Here is a 24,146-nt window from a genome sequence, read left to right as displayed (position 1 = left end):
GCTTAAAAATACTTAGAACTAATTACTATATATTAAAAGTACCGGTCTTATGGCTGTATTATACAGTTCTCAGATAAAATATTAACATTTCAAAATCGACAAATTGTGTAATTAACGTGCTTTAAATCAAGTATCAATTTAATTCCTCCTTGGAAATTGAATTTATTTGAGAGGTAGCATTGGTTTTTTTTAAATAAAATTTTCCATGTTTAGGTTTGTAGTTATTTTAAATATATGTGTAGTCGAACTTAGACAAATTATAGAAGAAAAAAAATGGAATAAATCCTTGTAAAGACCACACATCACACACAATGACCATCAACTTATTAAATGTTAATTAAATATATTTTATCTCCCGTACCTTGCATAAACACAGTAGTTAGAAAAATAAATAAAGGTACTGAGCCAACAAAAGTATTAACTTCCAGTCCCTACAAATATGAAATAGAAGCCAAAGAAAACATAAATAAAAAGAAAAATCCTATACTAGATTTAAAAAAAAAAGCCAAAACAGAAAAAAGTGGATAAAACAAGAAAATGAAAAGAATACAGGTGAAATATGTAAGGAAGATCGTGAAGAAAACATGATACAGTGTACAGAATGTAGAGGTTGGATACATGATCTATGTGCTGGCGTTGAAAGCAAAATAAAATAATACATTTGTGACATCTGTGTTCAATAATGTTCTTATTAATCATTACTTTGTTTTTAAAAGATTTTGATCTATTTATTTTCTTTTAGCTTCGATTTTATGCCTGACAATAAAAAAAATGATCTCATATTAAATTATATGTAGTTTTTAGTTGTTTATGTGATCTCTGATTATTAAATGTTTTTCTTTATGATTTTTATTATGATAAGTAAATTTTTTTTTCTAAGTACGACTAAGACTATAGCTGGTTTAACAATTAGGTGCCTTAATCGTATCGAAGTTATGTTTTTGAAAAACGTTAAGTACTTATTTTTATTAAAGATATTAAAGTTTCTATGGAAAGGAATAATAACGCTTTCTTATAATAAAATTGAATTTAATAATTTTTTGGTTTGTTCTAAAGGATAATAAATACAAAAATATTAAATACAGAACCAAGAATGAAAGACGAAATAAACAATTAAAACCTGTATATTTACGCAGACACGTGTTCAAGATTTAACAAACGTAAAACTCACAAAAGAGTTTACAAGACACTTTTACGACTTTTATAAATCTTCAACGCGTCATTTCAATTTTCATTCTTAATGTCGCTAACGTGACTGAATTTTACAGCTTCAAGAATAGAACAGCAAAAATACACGTTTTATTTTAACGAACCTTTCTATGGCTAATAAATAGATAAAATAAACTTTTATTTCTTTTGTAAGCAACATAATATGTTTTTTTACTAGTTTAATCTGCGGTTCTACTCCTGTGTAATTTATACCACTTAACCTATAGAAAAATCACCTCCCATTGTACTCCCTCAGGGAGTAAATTAAATAAAGAAGCCAAGTCCTTCCCCGGTACTGAAACCACATCAAATTTCATTTCATATAAAATCTGTTCAGCGGTTTAAGCGTTAAGAGGTGACAGACAGAGTTACTTAGTTACTATCATATTACAGATTTATTCAATTACGAAACCGCGTTAAGTTATCGGCGCGCATTAATGTGAGTGAATGATGTGCTTACATAACGTATTATATATGTATATAATTATGTATGTGTGAGACGACGGCAAAAAATACGAATTAGATTATGAAATCTGTTTAATTTATGTTTATAATAAATTTAAATTATTTAATTTAAATTTATTATAAACATAAATAATTTAATTTAAATTATTTATTTTTAAATAAATTAAATTTGACCTCAAGGGGCAAGACTTCATGAGTGAATAGATTTATATTGTTTAATGTAAAATATCAACTAATCAAAGAGTAGGTTTAGTTCAAGCATCCTTGTAACGTACATTCTTAGGCGTACGTTTCTTTTCGCAGACTTTACAGAAGGAAAGAAATCCTAGAAAAATACCATTAGCAGTAGCTTTAAGAACACGTACATCGTTTACTACGACATTCTTTTTTGAAACCATAATTTGACCTAATTAAGACAATCTGGCGCTTTGCAATATCACACACCAGTAGCCTCCAATCTTCGAAATGCAGGTTTAATTTAGTCGGCTATATTTTCGTAAAACTTTCGAGAAACTTCCCACTCAAGCCTCACTCGCGGCAATCTCAGGATAATTTTCTCCTAAACCACTAAGAAGTTTTAATGTCCCACTTTACCGGAAATTTCCTTCGGGCTAGGATTTTTTACCAAAATTTGTTGATAATAATAGCGGTAAGTTAGTCTGAACGATACTACTTAAACAGACGGAATATTGTTTGAATTTCTAGGTTACTTAATATTATAAAAGTGTTATAATATTATAACCGTGATTGTATACAGACATTTATTTTATTATCTATGTATGTAGAGATCATTTTATACGGAAATTCCCATCTGTATAATTTACTTACTACTTCTAGAATTCATAGAGTAAAGACTGATAAATATACCACCTGATGGCAAGTGGTCACCACTTCCCATAGATGTGGACGTTGCTACTACTACTACTTACTATTATACATGTATTTACCATTTTGGTGGACACTTTCAAAACTGATACTGTTTTGACACTTGTACCAATAGTTACACAGGGGTCACTTAACCTTAAGATCAGAACACAATAATATTAATCATTGCTGTTTATCGGGAGAATATATGATGACAGAGGGGTGTCTACTCAGGAAGGCATACATGCACAAAACTCTACATATCTAGAAGGTATCAAGTAATGAAATACATAGTTTCTATGTAATTGTATATTGTATTTATTGATAGACCTTAATACACGCGAAACATTTAAACGAATTATTATCAAAGTAGGTAAACTATAGAAATGTAAGTTTACGAAAATTGTAACACATATTGATTATAATTTTCAAATATAAATAGTAATTAGATATATCAATCATTAACGAATACTACAGAATTTCTGTATTTGCCGGAAGCGTTTCCAATTATCTTTGAAATCTATTTTCTAAAACTACATACTATGCTCATTCCAATTTCGTTAAAGATTCTTTGAGAATAATCTAATTAAATGTTAATTACTTTGACTCAATAATATTTTTAAGTGATATTAAATTTTATGAATGAGTAGGAGTATCAAATACTGGTAATCCTACAAAAATAATGATAGCATTTAAGCAAAGAGGCAAAATACTTGAATAGGCCAATAATTTTATTGGGATTATATTATCATTTAAAACGACAATTACTTTTTAAGAAACATATCTTGGGTGCGGGTTGTCAATACAATATATATTGAGATTTAATCTAAGCAATGAAATAACAATGTTTTGGTAATTTGAGAAAACTGTCTGACATAATCTGACATAATATATATAACAAGTACATACATACAGTGCTTTGAAATATTTTTCAATTCCATCTATAAGCAATGTAAAGACAAAGTAAAAAAATACGCAAAAGTAATAAATTCCTCAGATATTTAATGGTTGTAATTATACCCTTTGCTTGTGTGATTGTGTAAAATAATAATTTTATACTTTTTTATTTTATAATTTACTTGGTGACAGGGTTTGTAACTTAGTAGCTAGTTGAAGGTAACGTCCGCTAGGTGACGCGCCTTCATTTCAATATTCTTCTGGATGTGTTATAAATATTCCTTTTAATTTATATTCATTATATCTATTGCAATTCAATTTTAGAATATCTCTAAGAAAAAACTGTTGGATATATTATTTTAAACAAAAGCGCACGGACTCAGGTGCATCTCTATATCCTCTTATACGATGCGCGACAATCCAACATTACTGGAAAAAGATCAGGTGCACTACCAGTAGCTTTATATGAATCATAATTTTACAATGAATTCAACAATGTTTTATTTGCAAGAAAGCTTAAGGTACAATCTCTGCCTTGTGAGGTAGTAGCTTTACGTACTATTATTTAAAAAAAATAAATCATATACTATTAATGATATCCTAATATCGTGTTTCTTCAACATGAGTTTTGATGAGTTTCAAGAATTGGGACTATATAAATATTTCAACAATATTTGCATTCCTAAAAATTCTATTACCAGCTTTTAATATTAATAAATTCAGTGTAGTTAGTATAGCATTACTTTTGTTCAGTTGTTTTTTTTGCAATCCGTCAATATTTACAATATTTAATACCTCTAATTTAAAATACGAACGATCGATTGAAATTAATTGATCAATTAAATTTCAAATCGTGCAACCACTGAAAAGTTACGGGTTATGGTTATCATAAATTATTAAATGCAATACTTTACTTGTTACTGATTATTATTTTTCTTATGGAAATCAACGAATAATAATTTCAAACATGATTGATTATAAATGCTCACTTATCTCCACAAAGACAAAAGTGCTTACAAATTACTCTAGAGTTTTCTGATTTAAATCATTTGTATCTTGAGCGATGTTACATCTTTTTTTTTTATTTTATTCGACAACAGAAAACGTATCCCATTTAAAAGCTTTTAGTAACACGATACCAAAATTTAAAGTAACAGAACAAAGAGCATAAAGCCTTATTTTTTACGGCAGGTTTCCTACCTTAATTTGAAAGCTTTTAGCTGTAGACCTGATTACCTACTTCTCTCCAGTTCAAGTTATTTCAGCTGGTGTAATTAGCTTCATATTTTTTAAAAGAACAGCTTCTCACCTAAAAATATCTAAACAAGAGCAAATGAATAAGGTTAATTTTTGGTGACAGTTAATGGGTTAGTTAGGTGTTTTGTATATTTCTGGACGTAATGGAAGTATTTGGATAAGATTGTTTTTTTTTTTTTAATTTCCAACGTGTACCTTTTAAGAGATGTTTTGAAATAAACACACACCCAAGTTACACTGATACATCAACACCGAATGCGTTGATATTTTACCTTCGCATATTTTTTTACAGAAATCATTGTGAAAAAAAATCATGAGTTAGAGTATCTTTATCCTTAACTTCATTCATTGAATGTATCTACATTGAACCACATAGTAAAACAGAAAAAATTAATTCTGATCAAAACGTTCTATATCACTTATCAGTATAAAACCAAAATGAATTAAACGCGTTAGTTACATAATAATTGTGTACTTAACGTAAAATAATACGATGCATCAAAGTATGACGAAAGCGATATAAATTTTAAAACCTTGCAATTTTTTAACTGAAATAAACATTTTCAAGCGGAAGCGGTTACGAAGATTTATGGAAATGATGCTTTTTTTCCCAACTCGCTGAGAGCGAGGCTTAATGGAGAAAACGCGGGTTTAATAATTGCTAGTAGACAGAATAAAACTAAGATGCTTAAAATATCTGATTACTACGTTCGAGATAACAGATTTTATGTTGATTTCTTTTTTAGTTTTTGTCCATTTATTATTTTGTGTTTATACAGAAATTTCAATTAAGATTACTTTATTAGCGCTGCAGTAATCTCAAATTGCAATTAAACGCCTATTATAAGTTATAATGATTTTAAAAGTTACCTACAGTTCATAATTTACTCAATAACTTACAAACTCTATACAAAATACACCTTATATTTTAAACTCTATATAAAATAAACCTTATTACAGAAAGAAACATACATTATCGTCACAAATTCTAACACAACCTTCGCATTTATTAAATTAACATTTCAAATTCGAAACGTTAAACAATTAAATTTGAAATGTAACTGCGTGTAAAATCAAATATATTTCAGCCAGACCATTACTCTTAGCACAATAACAGTAGAAGTCGTAACATTATCCTTTTAAAACGAATTTTCGAATAAGTAAAACGGACGATTTAATTCAATGAACCCAACAAATGCCTTTCAGGACATCCGCAGTTTTTTACCAAAGAGGTTGGGGTACATAAATCATCCTTTGTTCCTCTCTTGTCGTCTCTTCTTTTTTAATTGTACGTTGATGTTATTACTTGAACTGATAATTTGTATGGGAAAAGCGCTGTCTCAGTTAACATTCCAAATAAAGGATTACGTAGGATTGCTTTCCCCGCAATATCGATTCTATTAAAAAGTAAAAACCTAACTGTGATTTCACATAAAACATTAAGCACATTTTGTCATATACGGATTACTATAATTATTTTATTATATCTATACTATATCTTTAATCAGTACAAATGTATAGTATATATTGTCCTATTACGTCTCTATTTATATTATATCTAATAAAAAAATTGGAACTCTTACAGGATCGTTTAGGTGTCTGTCAGACTGCCGCATAATCATTGCAAATCTAGTACTAAAACTATTGATTTATACTCAATTGATACTGTATACAGCGATAAGTCTAATCAAAATATTGAATCTTTGAATTTGGAACTGTATTTTCAGCACACAAAAAAAAGTCAAAATAGGTTGCACAATCCTTTAACGAAATAACATCATTTTATTTTTTTTAATTATATTACTGCTTAGTTTGAAAGATAATACTGGACGAAAAAATAATCACAAATATATCACCTTTGCGCCACCAACCTAACTAATTTTTTTTATGTTATAAAACCTTAGATGATTTATATAAAATCTAGATAGTCGCGCAATACAAAAGAACGAGCTAATATTATTATAATAGTGTGCTTGACAGCTACACTTGACACTTACTAAACATCATACTACTTTATATGTTCATATTTAGCGGACAACTGTTGTCCACTATTTTAGACGCATTGTCAGCTTTGTCAGTCTATCTACACATATGAATGATATTCGTCTTAAGCCTTGCTCACTTCAATTAACTTCAATAATGTTTCTGTTTTCTATGAAAATATTCAAACTCACAGCCAGGCGTTAGGAAGTTCAAAATGTTATCTCGTCTTAAAGTCAAGTATTAACATTGATCCTTCTAATTTCTCTGAGGTTATTATGACTATGTGAAAGGGTTAGAGGGAGGAGATATAGATGCGCTTGTGCACATGTTAGGTACTTTATAATCTCTCGCATAGTTGAGATTCTTGCCAGGCCACACTTTTGTGGTATATGTTTATCTTATTTTTTGCAAATTATTTGTCACCGGCCATGATCACTTGCAATAATCAAAAATCTTTTCCTGCATTTATTAAATAAATAGGCTCTTAGAGGTACCCATGTCGGTAAGAAAAAAATCACGGTGTAAGTTGTTTTTACAGACTTGTACGCGGCAGAATAAGCTTTTAAAAATCGCGCTGTTATGGATAAAATTCTTCTGACACGATGCATTAATCCAAATCCTCAGAATATTCCAAAAATAGGTAGAATATGTATGCTTTATTTTTTATGAGGTATACTTCGAATAATAAGTGTGGTACTGTTACTAAAGGTAATATAAAATTAAATCAAGTCACTGTTACGTATTCTTAAATCAAACTAAATTATTCCAAAAATAATACACTGAAGGAAAAGCTAGACGTGAATTTTCTTGTTAAAAATTGAAATTTATATTCAGCCAGCTCGCTTTCGGAATATAAAGAGGTATATTCGAAAGCAGTCCTGAACGAAATTGGCAAATCATTGCAATCTTAGACAATGTTTCGTGGGTTCGAACAATATTGAATTCCGTTGGAGCGGTTGAAGAAAAAACGTACAGCGACAAGATGTTGCCTTTTTATGAATTGTTATCACAAACTTGTGTAGTTTTTCTTAAGGAAGAATAATATTTGATTGATAGAATCAAAGACTTCTTACCGTGTTTTTAAAAACAAGTTTTATTATTCTCCTCAAAAATATGCGTTCATGACTTTATATCTTTGCTTCTTAATATTTAACATGACTATTGCTTCTTATCAAACGAAAAAAATAAATGATTACACTTCTCATTTTCATATATAATTAATATATGATATAAATTTTACGATTAACAAGGATACGATTACTTTAGTTAATAATTAATCTCCTGCATAGTGTTCAATAATCACTTAATTGATGATTTTTTTCAAGGTAAAATATAATCATAGATAGGTATTAGTAGGTAGTAGTATATGCACAGTTTTAATAATATAATGCAATTTTATGTATATTTGTGGCTTTGAAATTTTGCCAGAATTTTGCTTTTGCAAACTTTCTCGTAAAACGTTATATTTCAGTAGTTTTGTCTTGAATATGCAAGTTTTTTAGGAATTTGATGTCTGTAATTTTAAAAGTTTAAAAAATAGAATCATATTTTTCATAATAAGTTTCATTTTATGTTGAATTGGTGATTTGTGATACAAGTTTTCACCTTCAAAACACCAGGACACACAATTAAAGGTCAATGGTTGCCTTGATTAGGTTTGATTTTTTTATATCATATAAGGCTCATTTTTGTATGGTAATTTTTATTATTTAATTCGTAAAGCTAAAAGTATTTTTCAAATATTATTAATTTTAGAAATCAATGCAAAATAGACATCTTTAAAAGTCAAAAATGGCGAATTGAGATAACATATCAAACGTTTTAATTAAAAAATAATAACCTATTATTAATATAATGATAAATAACTAATGAATTACAGACCTAACACACTTCAAATAAAAGTTGATTGAGACTTCAAACCCGTCTAGAAAGTAAGTATTATAAAATGTGATATATATATAACTTTAAAATAGTGAAAAAAATAAAATAACAAAACGTCCATCCTCACGCCCGACGCGAATGCATAAATTAGTTAAAAATAAAAACGGGTTTTTAAAACAAACTTTAATTTATTCCATTTATAAAAACTGAACTAGATAATTTTATTACAAGCACCAAAATTTTAGCTCAATTGGTTGAGGACTAACTTAAAATTCAATTGCGTGACCTAATTTTGACCCATAGATTTACATTTACAGTTGAATAAAAAACTTAAAAAAAAATAATATTAGAAATGCTTTAAGAAGTGGTTTTTGCAGTAAAAAAAATACTATTCGGTAAATAAATAAGAAAATAAAAAAATACAACTTCTTCGAAGTATAATTCAAATTATACTTCGTTAAGTATTAGGCAGACGTGCAGTACCCATTCAAAACATTGATGTTTTTATTTCTTGCTGAAATTTTGTACAAACAATTTTGTAAATGTACTAAACATTTACAGCTCATTCATTTTATAAATCGTAATGATTGAAACTTACGATTTTCGTTTAAATTCTACTGTTGTTTGTTGAAGTTGGCGACAAGACTGGCTCGAGCTCCGTGTTACTAGTTCCTTATTTATTTTTAAATTGTCATATGAACCATCTTTCATAAGCCCCAGTATTTTTTCGTATTAGATAACTTTTTCGGACCACAAAAAAAAAACACATTGTTTTACATTTGTCTGTGTCAAATCAATTCTAGGTCCTTGAACTGATCACTTCTATATAATAAATAATAATAAGTATAAGTTAGAATTTTAACGTTACCGCTTGAAAGGTACGTCAGCCAGTGTAACCACAGGCACGAGGGACAAAGCAACTTATTTTCCAAGGATACTGCACGCACTATGATGGAGGGAAGAAAATATATGTGCCAAATGCCAATATGTATAGGCTGTGGTAACTCATCACCAGGTGATCTTTACCTTACGAACTACCTATTAAAAAAAAATCATGTAATATACTTATTACTATTTTTAAGTATAAGGTCTCTTGAGTGTTCAGAATTTTTTAGGTGCATTTTGTGTTTTTATTTCTTTATAGCGTGGTTAATGCTCTACTCCTTGTAGTTGTCTTGAGGTTGGCGTGCAGGAAATGCTTTTAGATGTAAGCTCGTCTTTTATGCTAAACAAATTGTTGCTTCACGTGAAGAATTTGAATAAATAAATATTTTAATTTATGTTATGTAGGAATACATAAAAAGGTAAAGGATCACGGTAAAAATAAGAGACACATACATAACTATAAAATTTGATGACACGAACTTATACTACATATTTCGTTTTATTAAGAAAATTAAATTAACGACAGCTTAAATAGACTGGTAGTCATTTAAATAAATTTCTTGAAGAACTTTCTAGTGATATATAAGAAAGGTATTACGTACTATCCTGTCGTTTTTATATTCAAAATTTCACATACGAACTCGTTATTTCTGAGATATTAAAATAAACTACAATATTGAAGAAGAAGAAATACATTTATGTAGCATAATCATCTGATAAGTTGTAGATGTATTTAATGTTTAACTGCGTCTAATTTGTGTTTACTGTTCGTTGCATCGAACTTAAATTTTCAAAAATATAATTAATGGTTCAACTTATACGGTACACAAACATACGAACTGGCGCCTTATATTTTTTTATGTCATAGGTGTCGAACGAACAAAAGGGTCACCTGAAGGAACTTGATTACCACCGCCTATGGACATATACAACACCGGGGGCTGGCAGGTGCGTTGCCGGCCTTTATATAACATATTCTTAGAATAAGATCCCTAATTAGCATTTAGTATATTAATATAAGGGAGTTTTACTTACCATCTAATTCATAGCCCTGTCCCCACTGCGGGAGGCCTTGTTGGTAACCCTTGGGGTCAGTTTTGCCTATCGATATCTTAAGGCTCTTCCACAGCTTCATCTTGACCACATATTTGTTATTCGTACACGTCACTGAACGCCATCACTTTCACTGTCACTTAGAACGATGTAATCTGTAAAAGAAAAAAAAAATAAGATTCGAAATTTAAAATACAATATATTTCATTCTATTCATTTAAATTTGATTCTTATTGAATATTAAATTACTAGTTCATTAGAATTGCGAATGTCAGAATATAATTTATCAAAATGTATACGAATTAGTGATTCAACTATCAAATTATTTATGAATATGTAAGTGTATATATTATTTATTTTCTATTAATCTGAAAAGCAAATGAAGCGATTTAAATAGAACGTTAATTTTAATATAATGGTAATCCCACTGTAAGACAGAGCAAAATCCACGCTGTAGAAACATTAAGTAAATTTAAATTATACTTGCATCCTAGCTTTGTAAATTAATTTTATCGCTGTTATAATTTAATATAATTCATACAAAGTATTATGAAATAATCTAATTATATACATCCGAACTATTACAACCAGTTGTAAACGTAAAAAAAAACAAATTTCTTTTAAATTTGTTCAATTATGAAGCAATTTATTTTCAAAAAAGAAAAAATGCCGTGACTACAATACGTGCCCCAGTGTGACGTCATAATTCTAACGAAATCACATGAATCAGCTGTCCGCTGCAGAGGCTAATGTAACACTGTGACGTAACATGCGGTCGGGAACTGTCAGCATGTCAGCAATTTAAAAAAAATATTTCGAATTTGATATAGGTCTTATGTGTATTGTTTTGTAAACTTAAATACGACCTTTCTACCTTTGACATAAATTACTGTTATGAAATGGAATATAAATAAAATAAACGTAACTTTATTTTTATGGGTGACTAATTGTTTTTCTCCTAAATTTATTCATTGTTTTCTGGCACACTTACAAACGTGTTTTTTACCACTTCCATAGATTATCTCATAGAACGCGGACGCTACGCAGTATTCACTATATAATACTTTTATGTTGAAGAACAAAGTTTTAATTAAAATAACTATTTAATTATTGATAGACATTTTTCAAATGTTAATAATATCTTCTAAGATTAGGTCAGCTTTTGCAACTAACGATTTAATTCATGTTACGCAATCATCATCAGCAGCCTGTAAATTTCCCACTGCTGGGCTAAGGCCTCCTCTCTCTTTGAAGAGAAGGTTTCGGACAAATTCCACCACGCTGTGCCAATGCGGCTTGGTGGAATACAAATGTGGCAGAATTTCGATGAAATTAGACACATACGGGTTTCCTCGTGGTGTTTTCCTTCACCGCTGAGCATGAGATGAATTATAAACACAAATTAAGCACATAAATATTCAGTGCTTACCTGGGTTTGAACCCGTAACCATCGGTTGGGATACATATGCGTTCTAACCATTGGGCGATATCGCCCATACTGCGCAATATTTAATCAAACTATGGTAAAAGTTTTTGTAATAAAAAAATTCGAAATTCAAACGTCTTCAAATTTAAAGAAAAAAAATGTTTAAAAGGTATTATACAATTTTTTGCTTGATATCTTTCGTTGACAAACCATTGTATCGAGAAACGTCATAAAGAGTCGTATTATAATGGGTCAGACAGCATTGTTCTCATGGAGCGTATCGCCTTACAAGCAAGTGATCTGTAACTAACGGATGTTGCATTTCCATCTAGTTGAGTTACTACATTCGAATGGTAGATAACGGTAGGTGTAATGATGAACAATGTATATATACTGTTAACTAGCTGTCCCGTGACATTTGCGTTCTTATTTAACAAAACAATTATTATTATTATAGACTTAGTAACTCCTTCTCAACCGACTTCAAAAGGGAGGACGTTATCAATTCGTCTGTATTTTTTTATGTTTGTTACCTGACCAGTTAAATTACCGTCAAAATCTGTCCAGCTTTTCCAGACAGATAATAAACAGACACTTTATTTTTATTAAATGTATATATGAATGATGATCTATACATATAACATAATGTAACCCATATCGTAATATGATTGATTCTACTAATAACCCATTTATTACATAGAATGGAAGATAAGTTTATAACAACATAAGTTTGAGTACGTTATGGCAACTAAACTTTAGTAGAGGAATAATTAAAGGCTATTATTGAGTACTAGCTGTGCTGTGTTTATGTGTAATGAGTATCATTTTTAATTCGAACAGTGTAATGGTCAAGTCTCATTTCAAAATGAAATGAATAGTTTAGGATTTTCTAAAGCGTTTCTATTATTTGTATAGGATTATATATGATATAAAGATTTTTCATCTTTGTAATATAGATAAAACACATCGTAATTATTATTAAAATCTCATCTGAATCTTACCCATTCTATAAATGTAATTATGAATTTAAGATAAATAATGAGTTATCTATCTATGTCGGCTTTTTTTGAAGTTTTTACTGTCTTTGTTGTAAATATAAGTAATAAGTTGAATAAAAAAAAATCGTTAATATATTTTTATTACAATTAATTTATTATAATATATCTATAATTGTTACACTTACTACGATGTGATTCTGACATTTTTCTATTTATTTCCTTTTATTGATATTATATGATAGAAATATTACAACAGAAAATTCGACGCTTTTATGGGAAATAATAATATTTTAGAAAATTGATTTAACAACCGCGAAGCGTTGGCCAGGCCGCGCCCGCTAACATTCAATAGAATTTTAATCTCAAGACTATAAACACTAGCGAAAGGGCTTCGTAAGTGCAGAGCTGTGATTAGTTATTATAAAGAAACGTCAAGAAGGTGAATTATAAAACAAGATGAAACCAGTAAAATTTGGTCTCCGAGGGTCATCCATTTATCACATAGAATTAAACTCTATAAAATACTTAGCGACAGATATTTTAATGATATATTTGTAAGGTTTTAAAATAAAAATATTTTAAAGAGCTTTATTAATCATATAAAGTTACATAAATAAAATATTCTGAATTTTATCCTTTAAAGTCAGCAAAACAGATTACCTTGGACCGAAAATTTTTGGCTAAAAACATTCCTTGTTATGCCCCACCTTTAAAGTCTTGGGGGAATCACATTAGCAATTTTGTTAGAGCTCGAGGTCCAAGCTATTCAGGAGAACAGTTTCTACCGAAATAAAATTCCTTCGCGGATCCTTTGTTATGAACAAGTGGAGTATTCTAGATATTTTTCAATTTACATTTACGTGAGCAACATTAGAATTTAATAAAATTTACGAGACGTGAAATAATAATATTGATATAAAAATCTGAAATGAATAAGTTTTATAGCTTACCCTAAATCTGTTAAATTGAAATTAGAATAATCAATCATTCTTTAATAATTATTTAACAATAAAAATAAATAGATGTCCGATTCTAAAAACAACAATCAATATGTAATATGAAATAGTAATGAAAATATTCAAAAGTTATATCTTAACGTATGATTTTTATCAATACGTTTACTTTTTTTTACTTATCAGGACACAGTAGAGTTAAAAAATATTGATGAGTTCATATTAATAAAAGTTAATTAAAAGAAGATACCGATTATAACGGTTTGGTACGAAGTTGTTAAGTAAACAAATTCATAAATTTACTGTGTACGGATTACATAAATTGAATAAGGTAACTGTTAACTTCGAAGATGAATACAGCAGTTAGTTCCCGTGAAACTGTGTCACACTACAGTAACTCATCTATAGCTTAAGTCTAGCAAAGTGCGCGGGATACATTTAGTATAAACACATAATTGTAAATAATATTATATTATTGACGAAACTAGATTCTACTAGCGTTTACCCTCGTAACACATTACAGCTCTGATCCCGTCGTTTCTAAGGTTAAGTTATACTATATACATTTCTTTATAAATGGGCTGTTTAACGCTAGTAAAATTAAATACATCTCTTAGATCCCGAGATTAGCACGTTCGTATAAACGAGTAAAACCTTAACTATACGTCCGGAATGAAGTATACCAACCCACGTATATAAGAAGCAAAGATATAGATAGTTATAACATTACAATATTAGATATAAACATATTATATCTAAGATTAGTGAACGTATTATAATGTACAAATCGGCTTGCAATGAGGACTCTATTTAAATAAACAAAAATGTTTTAAGGTTACAATATAATAACACTCAGAAAATTTTTTTATATATCTGGGATAAAGCTAGATTTAATGCACAACACGGTTTTTTTAATTCATATTAACTTTATATTTCTTTCATCATCTTAGTGACAGACAGAATTCAAAAACTGACAGACGTTTCTGACATTACAATTTGCCAGTCATTATCAAATAAATAATATGCTTAAAAATTATATAAACTAATTCCACATATATATGCGGGTAATATTTGAAATTTAATTACATTCGTTCAAAATACGTTCTCGCAATTAAATTAGCTTCGATTGTCAGCTATTTCTTATCGAAAGCAATTTTCAGTCTTATAAATAATTATAGTAAGAAATCTCCAAGGATTCATTTATATAGTCCATTTAATTTGGATTGACGTGGGATTGACTGGATAGCGTAGGCGAAGACATGGTTCGAGATGTCAATAGACAAAAGAGGTCAATATATAATGGATACGAAATCGGATTGGTGTAGAATTGAGATGAACAGATGATACAATGACTATGACAAGAACTACTTCTATATTAAATATTATAATACTGTTTATGAGGTAAAGGTTTAACGTTTATTCCAAGTTGATTCAATAATTTGGTTTCGTATGTAGACATTTAAATTATCATTCATTTTCCTTTACAGTCGGGCACCAGAATCACAAATACAAAATAATAAATGATTTTTGTTTGTTCTTGAACGTGTAATGATTCGGTTAGATTCACTGGACCATCTGGCCTCTTAATAATTACATAGTATAAAACAAAGTCGCTTATCGCTGTATGACTACGTATGCTTAGATCTTTAAAATTACGCAACTGATTTTGATGCGGCGTCTTTTCATAGATAGAGTGATTCAAGAGAAAGTTTATTGTGTAAATGTACAATATAGAAAGGAAACAACAAAAATTCTGTAGTTTATCTAGTATCAGGATGCAACCGTGCGAAGGCGGGGAGGGTTGCTAGTAGAAGTAGGAGCGGGTTACTAGAACCACATAATCAAGTGCACTAAAATGTTTACTGTCTAACTATAGACTACAAGCTCTAGTATTAGCGATACTTTCTAATACTATAATTTGGTTTTAAGGCTGGGTGAGTATCAACAAGCACGGAATATAACGTTAAATACTCTGTGGTTTGCGGTGCATTGAACGCGGATGAAGTGGTTTATTAATCTAAGAGTGCTAATGCGTGGGCGAGCACGGTCGGTGGTAACCATTTTCAGTCAGATATCGAAAGAAAGGAGGGCCGGGGACGATGTCTGGTGACGTTATGTATTATGTGTCTATTAAATAACAGAAATTATTAAATATTTTTATTATTTTTAATTTTATAACATTTGAAATTAATTAAACGGTATTAATGTAAATAAAAATTGATATCGAAATCTAAAAATAATTAAAATGATATTATGTAAAACCAGAGCTGCGATGGCCCAGTGGTTAGAACGCGTGCATCTTAACCGATGATAGCAGTTCAAACCCAGGCAAGAACCACTATATTTATGTGCTTAATTTATGTTTATAATTCATCTCGTGCTCGGCGATGAAGGAAAACTTTATGAGAAAACCTACATGTGTCTAATTTCATCGAAATTCTGCCACATGTGCACTCCACCAAACCGCATTGGAACAGCGTGGTGGAATATGTTCCAACCCGTCTCCTTAATGGAAGAGGAGGCCTTATCCCAGCAGTAGAAAGTTACGGAGAGAAATAGTAAGAGAGGGAAGGAAGTATCGAGTCATGTTTTTCTTCCCGTGAAGATTTCTGTCACTTGATTCAACTGTAAGCCGCGTAAAAGAATTTTGTTTCAAAAATCTTAAGACAAGAAAGCAAAGTCCTATTATTAATTCGAACTTATTTAATACAAAATCCACCTTTACATTTGGGAGTGAGTTTAAATCCATTCGCTTACAATTTATATTAAAATGAACTACACTAGTGATTCACTGTCTTGGGCAAAGCTTTGAATGAATGTACTCACCCAGACAATTCCTTTGTTCAGAAATGAGTACTAACTGACCGTTAGTAATTCTACTCAGAATGAACGAATTAATGTAATTAAAAATATATAGGTTACTTTAAATTCAGCTTATTTTAAGACCTGCATTTTAAAATATCTATAAAATTTAAACGAAATTTTGAGGTAAAAAATTTATTGCATTTGACCTATTTATATCGAATTTTGTTTTAAAATCTCTCCGTAAACTGTGTTTATTCATAAAGTAGCTCTAAGTGCTACAAATATATTACAATATGACACATTGAAACTGCGTAACTAGAACGCGGCCTTTTGTAGTGCTATTAATATAATTAACTTGGACGTAGGGCTTTGTGCAAGCCTGTGTGTGTTTGATGGTGAGTGAGCCAATGTAACTGCATGCAAAAGGGCTATATATTTAATACATTACTATTTGCCCAGGCTTCGCACGAATGCAATACTGATACTAAACATACAACAGAATTTGATTATTTACGACATCATTAACTTCTAAAATAATCAGTGTTTCTTTACTAAATATTGTCCATGTTTTATCAAAAAAATCTTTTAAGCCTTAATTTTCATGTATATACAAAAACCTTCCTCTCGAATCATCCTATTTATTCAAAAAAAAAAAATCAAATCAAAATCCGTTATGTAATTTTAAAGATCTAAGAATAAATAGAAACAGCGGTAAGTGACTTTGTTTTGTACTATGTAATGATAATGATGGTGGAATTAGTGTTGTAAAGGTATAATAGGTATTCTTTATAAGCTAATAAGCCATAGCCAATCAAGTAATCAATTGACTTATTTGAGTAATCTTTCGAGAGAAGAAAGTGTGTACGTAAGTCGACGTGATTATTAAAACAAAATCAATACTAAAATTTAATTTACGCCGGGCGAAGCGAGCGTTTAACAGCTACTAGTAGAGAAGTACTGCGCTAAATTAAGTGAAAATGACAAATATGGAAATTTTTCGAAACTTTATGCCGAATGGGCATAATTTATTGCGCAAATTTTGCGGCTTGAATTGTGTTTGTATTAATGTTAACAAATAGCCAAGATTAAGCAGAACATTCAGAATTTAGTACTTAATTACATTTTTTATAGAACGCCTTTTAAATTTCATACATTTTGATTTATATGTACATGTAATAACTAACATTGAACTATTACTTAAAATACGTGATATATTTTGACAAGATATTTGTTTTTTTTGGTGCTAGGGCTTTGTGCAAGCCTGTCTGGGTACATTCCACCCGCTCACCAGATATTCTACCGTCAAACCGTACTCATTATTAAAGAGTACCGGTAAGTCAGTTTAACTACAGGTACATGAGAAATAACATCTTAGTTCCCCAGATTGGTGGCACATTGGTTAACATTTCTTACAGCACCAATGCCTAGTAGGGACCACCTACCATCAGATGGCCTATTTACCCGTCTGCCTATCTATATTAGACAACAATGCCACATAAGACTAACCATATGGAGTATTATTACGAAGAGTACTACTACTAAGCTGACTTAGTATAAATTAATTTCATCGTCATTTTTACAAACGACCTAATAAAAAGAATCCGAATAATTGTATCATGTGAAAACAAAACGAAGCGTTAAAAAAACATTACTGTTTAATTAGTATTAAATTCTAAGCCGTCAAACATTACTCTTATTTCAATAAATACGAGCGCTGTATTTGTTTGCCAAGTAGCACTTAAAATAGACTCAGTTGCTACTTTAGGATCGGATTCGAGAACATCCGTTCCATTCTGTTGTTTCGGATTAGTTCTGACGGTGTATTCCATTTCAACTAGATATCACACACACATCGATTCAAAGAACTGACAGCTTCAAATTATCGTTTTATTTATTGCTGCGTGTTCCTTGCAGCTTCAATTTGCTCTAATCAAGTTCTAATATGGTTATTGAATTACCGTCTGTGTTTTAACTGTACAGATAGATGGTTCGTGGGTTAGAATATATGACTCGTAACCGATGACAGGTTTAAATAAAGATCAGTGCTGAACTTTCATCCGTTTTCAATTTGTTTGTAATTTATATTTCATTGGTGATGAAAAACCATTGAGACGGTCCAATGGTTGGGTTCGTGCATCTTAAATAATGATTGCTGGTTCAAACCCAGGCAAGCACCTATGAATTTTCATGTGCTTAATTCGTGTTTATTATTCATCTCTTATGAAAATCTGCCATATGTCAAATATTCGTCATGGTTTACCAACACGAATATTTTGTTTCTACTGTTGACAAGAGAGCTAGTTTGTTTTTTGCCCAGAGGATCAGAATTGCGATTCAACGGGGAAATGCTGCTAGCATTCTTGCAACCAAGATTTATACAGAAACTAGTTTTAGTTCATATTTGTATATATTTGAGCATTTAATGTTATTAATTCTTATGTTAAATAAATAAATATTATCTTTTACACGAAGCTCGCTAACTATCCTGCAGCTTGTTACAAGAAGTTGACACAGTCTTTTTTAATTGGTTAACCATATATTTATATAGACTATTAGCATTATAATTTTATATATCCCGTAAAGTATTACGTTTACACACAGAAAGTTTGTTGAGACCACCTGCATACGCTAAAATTAATTCTGACACATTTATGTGCACTTATTGACATGCAGTAAACTAGCATAACAGGATTGAGGATCACTTTATATTTTAGAAGAGCATTCGCTTTCAAAATATAACCTGATCCTCTGTCGATGGTTAGTCTTGCTAAGATAGACACTGGCACTTAAAAATGTTAAACATCAGGGTAAGCCGGGGAAGTTAAAATGTCATAATAACTCTTTATGTTGACTTCTTTATTCGTGTCGTCTTACAAAGTAGGGGAGGTTTTTGCTAAGCTATTACTTCCCGTTCCTTATAATGAAATTCTCATTCTTTGAATGTAAAGAAGGTTTTATAAAAATTAAACTTATTATTTAAATTTGAAGATCTTTAATTTTCTCTTTTACTTACATTTGTTCATTTTTTTAATGTATTATTTTTGTTCTATAAAACTGTTGCCTGTCAGCCGTATAACATTACGTAATAATGATACTCACGTTACATAGCAGACAGAAATTTAAAGAAAATCTGTATACTGTAACTAAAATAACTTAATCGTTTGAATATAAGTAGAAAAAGACTCATTAATGACTAGATCGTTTTTCGCCCTGACAATCGAATTTCGAATCATACCAACGTTCTGGTCACCATTCCACGCGGTCAAGATTATTACGGTAACTATTTTCAATTCATATTTCAAAATATTTAAGGAAATGTTAATGATTCTTATGTAATTAATTTACAAGATTATCATGGTAACTGTTATCAATTCATATTTGAAAATAATTAAGATTTCTTATGTAAAGAAATTATTTCTTACATAACATGCTAGAAAAGGGAAATAAATATATAGTTTTAAATACTATTCTACTATAATGTTACATTTATAGTTAACTTTCGTGGTCATAACGAAATCACTCTAACTGAATAGTCACAAATCGAATAGAATGACATTTGGAGCGATGCCAATGAAACTCCATTTTGGAATAATATGTTCTGAATAAATATTTAAATTTATGGCAAGTCGTCCTTATCTCATCCACTGACATTATTATTATGGTTTTCTATCTGGGATGTAGAAATGTTAAATATTGACGCGGTATATTTTTCATGTGATTATTCATTCCATTTATATATAAGTGAAGTTTTCTAATGTGAATGAATTAAATTGGATGTTCAATTATTATGATACAATTTGAAGTATTAAAGTTTTAATGATGAGAAAAATTGTTAACGAGTTTATAATTTAATTATTTATATTTAGCATCGATGATTTTTTTTTAATTATAATTGAAAGGCAACTTTGAAACAGCACCTGATGACGACGGTACCACAAACACGATAACATAGATAACTATGCTGAACTTTTTCTACATCGACTCGGCTGGTAATCGAACCCGGGACGTCGGAGTGGCGTGCCCATGAAAACAGGTGTACACACCATCACCATCATTTCTCTTATTTCACGGTCGTGTTCTACTATCAGTTTTTAGTTTTCCCTAATACAGCTATAATATCAAAATATTATTTATTTAAGTTGGCTCATAAAACACTTGAATCGTTTAATTACACAGTTGAATTAAATGTAAAAATGTCACCGGTTCGGAAAGTAGATTCTACTGAAAACCGGCAAGGAATTGAATCGGTAATCTTTGCAAAGATTTTAATTACATGTATGTGCCTTAAATTGTGTTAAACTGACACTAATTATTTATTCTAACCCTTAACGTGCCTAACTATATTTCGATACAAATGAGGAATTCTCATTACAATTTCAAGCGCAACGCATGTTTCGTAATGGACATCTAATCAATATAGAATAATAATGTTAAGCCTCTTGATAATGTCTACATCTATTACCTTAATATGTTGTTGTTGTTGTTGTAATTATTATACTAACAGTTTAAATTTATTGTTTACTAATCAATATCAATATAATAAAAGTGAAAGTAACTCTGTCTGTCTGAGGTTCTCTCACGACCAAACCAAACATTATTTGATGAAATTTGGAAGCAAATTTGAACTCCAAAACAGGAAATAGGCTACTTTTTGCCTAACAAATGAGAATCAATCATCTACAAAGCGAGTGAAACCGCGGGCTATTACTAGTATTATCATAATTACTATATACATCATTGTGCGATTTTTGCGTACACAGACCAAATCGTTCGATGTTTTTTTTTTTTTTAAATATGAGACAACATCACATACATTAATCTGATCCCAATGTAAGTACCTAAATCACTTGTGTTATGGAAAATCAGAAGTAACGACAGTACCACAAACATCCAGATCCAAGACAACATAGAAAACTAATGATAATCTACATCGACTCGGCCTGGAATCGAACCCGGGACCTCGGAGTGGCGTACCCATCAAAACCGGTGTACTCACCACTCGACCACGGAGGTCGCCTAATAATTAATAATTTTAGGAAGGGAGACCGTATTATGCTGGTTATAACAATGTATTCCTAATGGAATATCGGTCACCGCGGTCCATTACAAGGACTAGCTAACCGAGCAGAGGATAATATGCCTAAGTGGGATAACATTGATCAATCGCAATCCGATTAAAAAGAAATAAGGCGTAAAACCGCAACGAGTATACGTGCTTTCCAAGGCAGGCTCATAATCACTTATATATGACACTAGCTGACAATACATGAACATTTAGAACTGTAAAAGAAAGTTAAAATAGATGTCATATCCATATGTTAACATTACATTATTGAAACCATATTATGGCGCGATCATTTTTGGCACATTTAATAATTTTCACATATTTTTATAACCTTAAAATAGCTTTGTTTTAATAATTTCTGAAAGAGTTTTTTTACAGAGTCATGAATATCATGCAGAAATATATCAATAGCTTGAAGAGCCACTTGATAAAGGACGTAAGTTCTATCAATTAAGTGCAAAGGAAATTTTAATATGTCTAATAGTAAATACCATAGCATTGAATACTTTTTCAAATGCTGTCAACCCTTCATTAACAGCTTTCAAACGTTCCGTTATACAGTCGAGTAATAACGTTGTAGAGTCGTGATTGAATCTTCTATTGATTTTACACGGAACCGAATCGAATTATTCGCACCACATGAATAATATAATTTCGCTTCCAATCGAGTTAATGTTACATATTCAATACATGCCAACGGAGATCGAGCTGTTGGAATGTCTTCAGAATTTATACTATTTACTTTAAAAATATTTTTAAATTTACATTACTTTTACTCTTGCCCAAGACTGTTTTGGATAGGTACCCAAACGTGTTAAATTCGAACGCCTATCAGTAATATTTATTTTTGTGCTCCAATTTAAGCGTTACGTAAGTCAGTGTAACTACAGGACTATAGTTCCAAAGATTGGTACCGTATTGGCGGTGTAAGGGACGACTATTATATCTCAAAAAAACAAATTACCATTAAATGGCCTGTTTACCAGTCCAACTGTCAATTTTAAACAAAACAAAAAACCATCGAAAGAAAAGCCAAAAACAACCAAATAGCGTGGACTAAATATTAATATTTTTATTAAACTTTACATTTTAATTACTAGTGCTTAAGTATTCTTAATCTTAATGACACTTGCACGTGTTTCCGTCAAGCCATAGTGAAGTGTCATGATGAAATGAGCTTCACCTTAACGTAAGTAGTTTTCCAGCTGAGCGTGATAGAATAAGCTCCAAATCATTATCCTAACAGGAGTACTTTGTCAGGTGGTAATTTATGTCTTAACTTTTATTACACTTCGACAACAAACTATCTATTTTTATAAAATACTTCTCATTGTGCTAAACTATAATCCTTGACTCTTCCTATATAACCGAGGCAATGAGGCATGACTGTTTTGTGTATAAAACTTAACAGTTTTTTAAATTTACGGCATAAAAATATTTTAATATAAGAGCTGAGCTGAGCTAACCGGTTTCATGGGGTACGCCACTCCAAGGTCCCGGGTTCGATTCCCGGTCGATTCGACTAGAAAATGTTCATTAACTTTCAACGTTGTCTTGGGTATGGGTGTTTGTATAACCTTCATTGCTTCTGATATTTCGTAACACAAGTGCTGTAGCTGCTTACATTCGGATCAGAGTAATGAATGTGATGTTGTCCAATATTTATTTACTTATTATTTTAATTTCAAATGTCAACAGAATATGTTGCTGTGTATAACAATATACAGGAAGTTAAATTAAGGTAACAATTACTTACTAAATGTATTAATCTCGATAACACGATAATGCTTCTACTTAATAGTGCGTACGTTAAAGTTATCTATTGTATTTGATTACACGCTTGCTCCTGGCTACGGTCCAACTAATATGAATCACTTTAACCGATGAAACTCAAGTTTCTATAATATCTATGTTATTTAGAGAAACGTTATTATGAGATGACCGCATATTATAGGATAATTTTATCCTAGTAATTTACTTAGTCATTCGATATACGGAAAGAAATTATTGTTCGATATTATGTAATACTAGATGAAAACCCGGTTTTACTCGGTTAAAATAAAACTAAACAAATAACTGTTTAGTCTGTATCATTTATTAATAATTTAATTTGGATAATTTTTTATTGAGTTTACCGTATCTCTTCTCGAAATTATTATTTGGACATTATTTGGAACGCACCCGTAAACATCAAACATGGCCGCCCGTGGAACTGACATCTCATTGAATGTAATAGATTTAAAATTCGAAATATTTCGATTATACGCCTGATAGTCTTCGATCAGATCTATCGTAGTTCTGCCGATTATTTATATCGAGATGTATCTATTTTTTATTTATTTTTAGTAACATTATACTGAAGTAAAGTAGGCTAAAGAGCGTTATTTAAATGAAACTTAGTAGTC

The 24,146-nt window shown here is 30.3% G+C and overlaps 1 protein-coding gene across 2 annotated transcripts in view; it reads right to left on the bottom strand.

Moving 5' to 3' along the window:
• Window positions 1–24,146, bottom strand: part of LOC124530530 (glutamate receptor-interacting protein 1) — a 345,789-nt gene that overhangs the window by 207,223 nt on the left and 114,420 nt on the right. For both annotated transcript variants that reach the window (XM_047104719.1, XM_047104720.1), the window contains exon 2: window positions 10,477–10,649. In XM_047104719.1, the coding sequence (XP_046960675.1) occupies window positions 10,477–10,576 (100 nt within the window). In that variant the 5' untranslated portion in view covers window positions 10,577–10,649. The remainder of the gene's footprint in view (window positions 1–10,476; window positions 10,650–24,146) is intronic.

Source organism: Vanessa cardui, chromosome 6, assembly GCF_905220365.1.
Source record: "Vanessa cardui chromosome 6, ilVanCard2.1, whole genome shotgun sequence".
In the NCBI taxonomy this organism is placed as follows: Eukaryota; Metazoa; Arthropoda; class Insecta; order Lepidoptera; family Nymphalidae; genus Vanessa; species Vanessa cardui.
The sequence above is the reverse complement of the archived record's forward strand: the minus strand, read 5'-3'. Positions and strand labels throughout refer to the sequence as shown.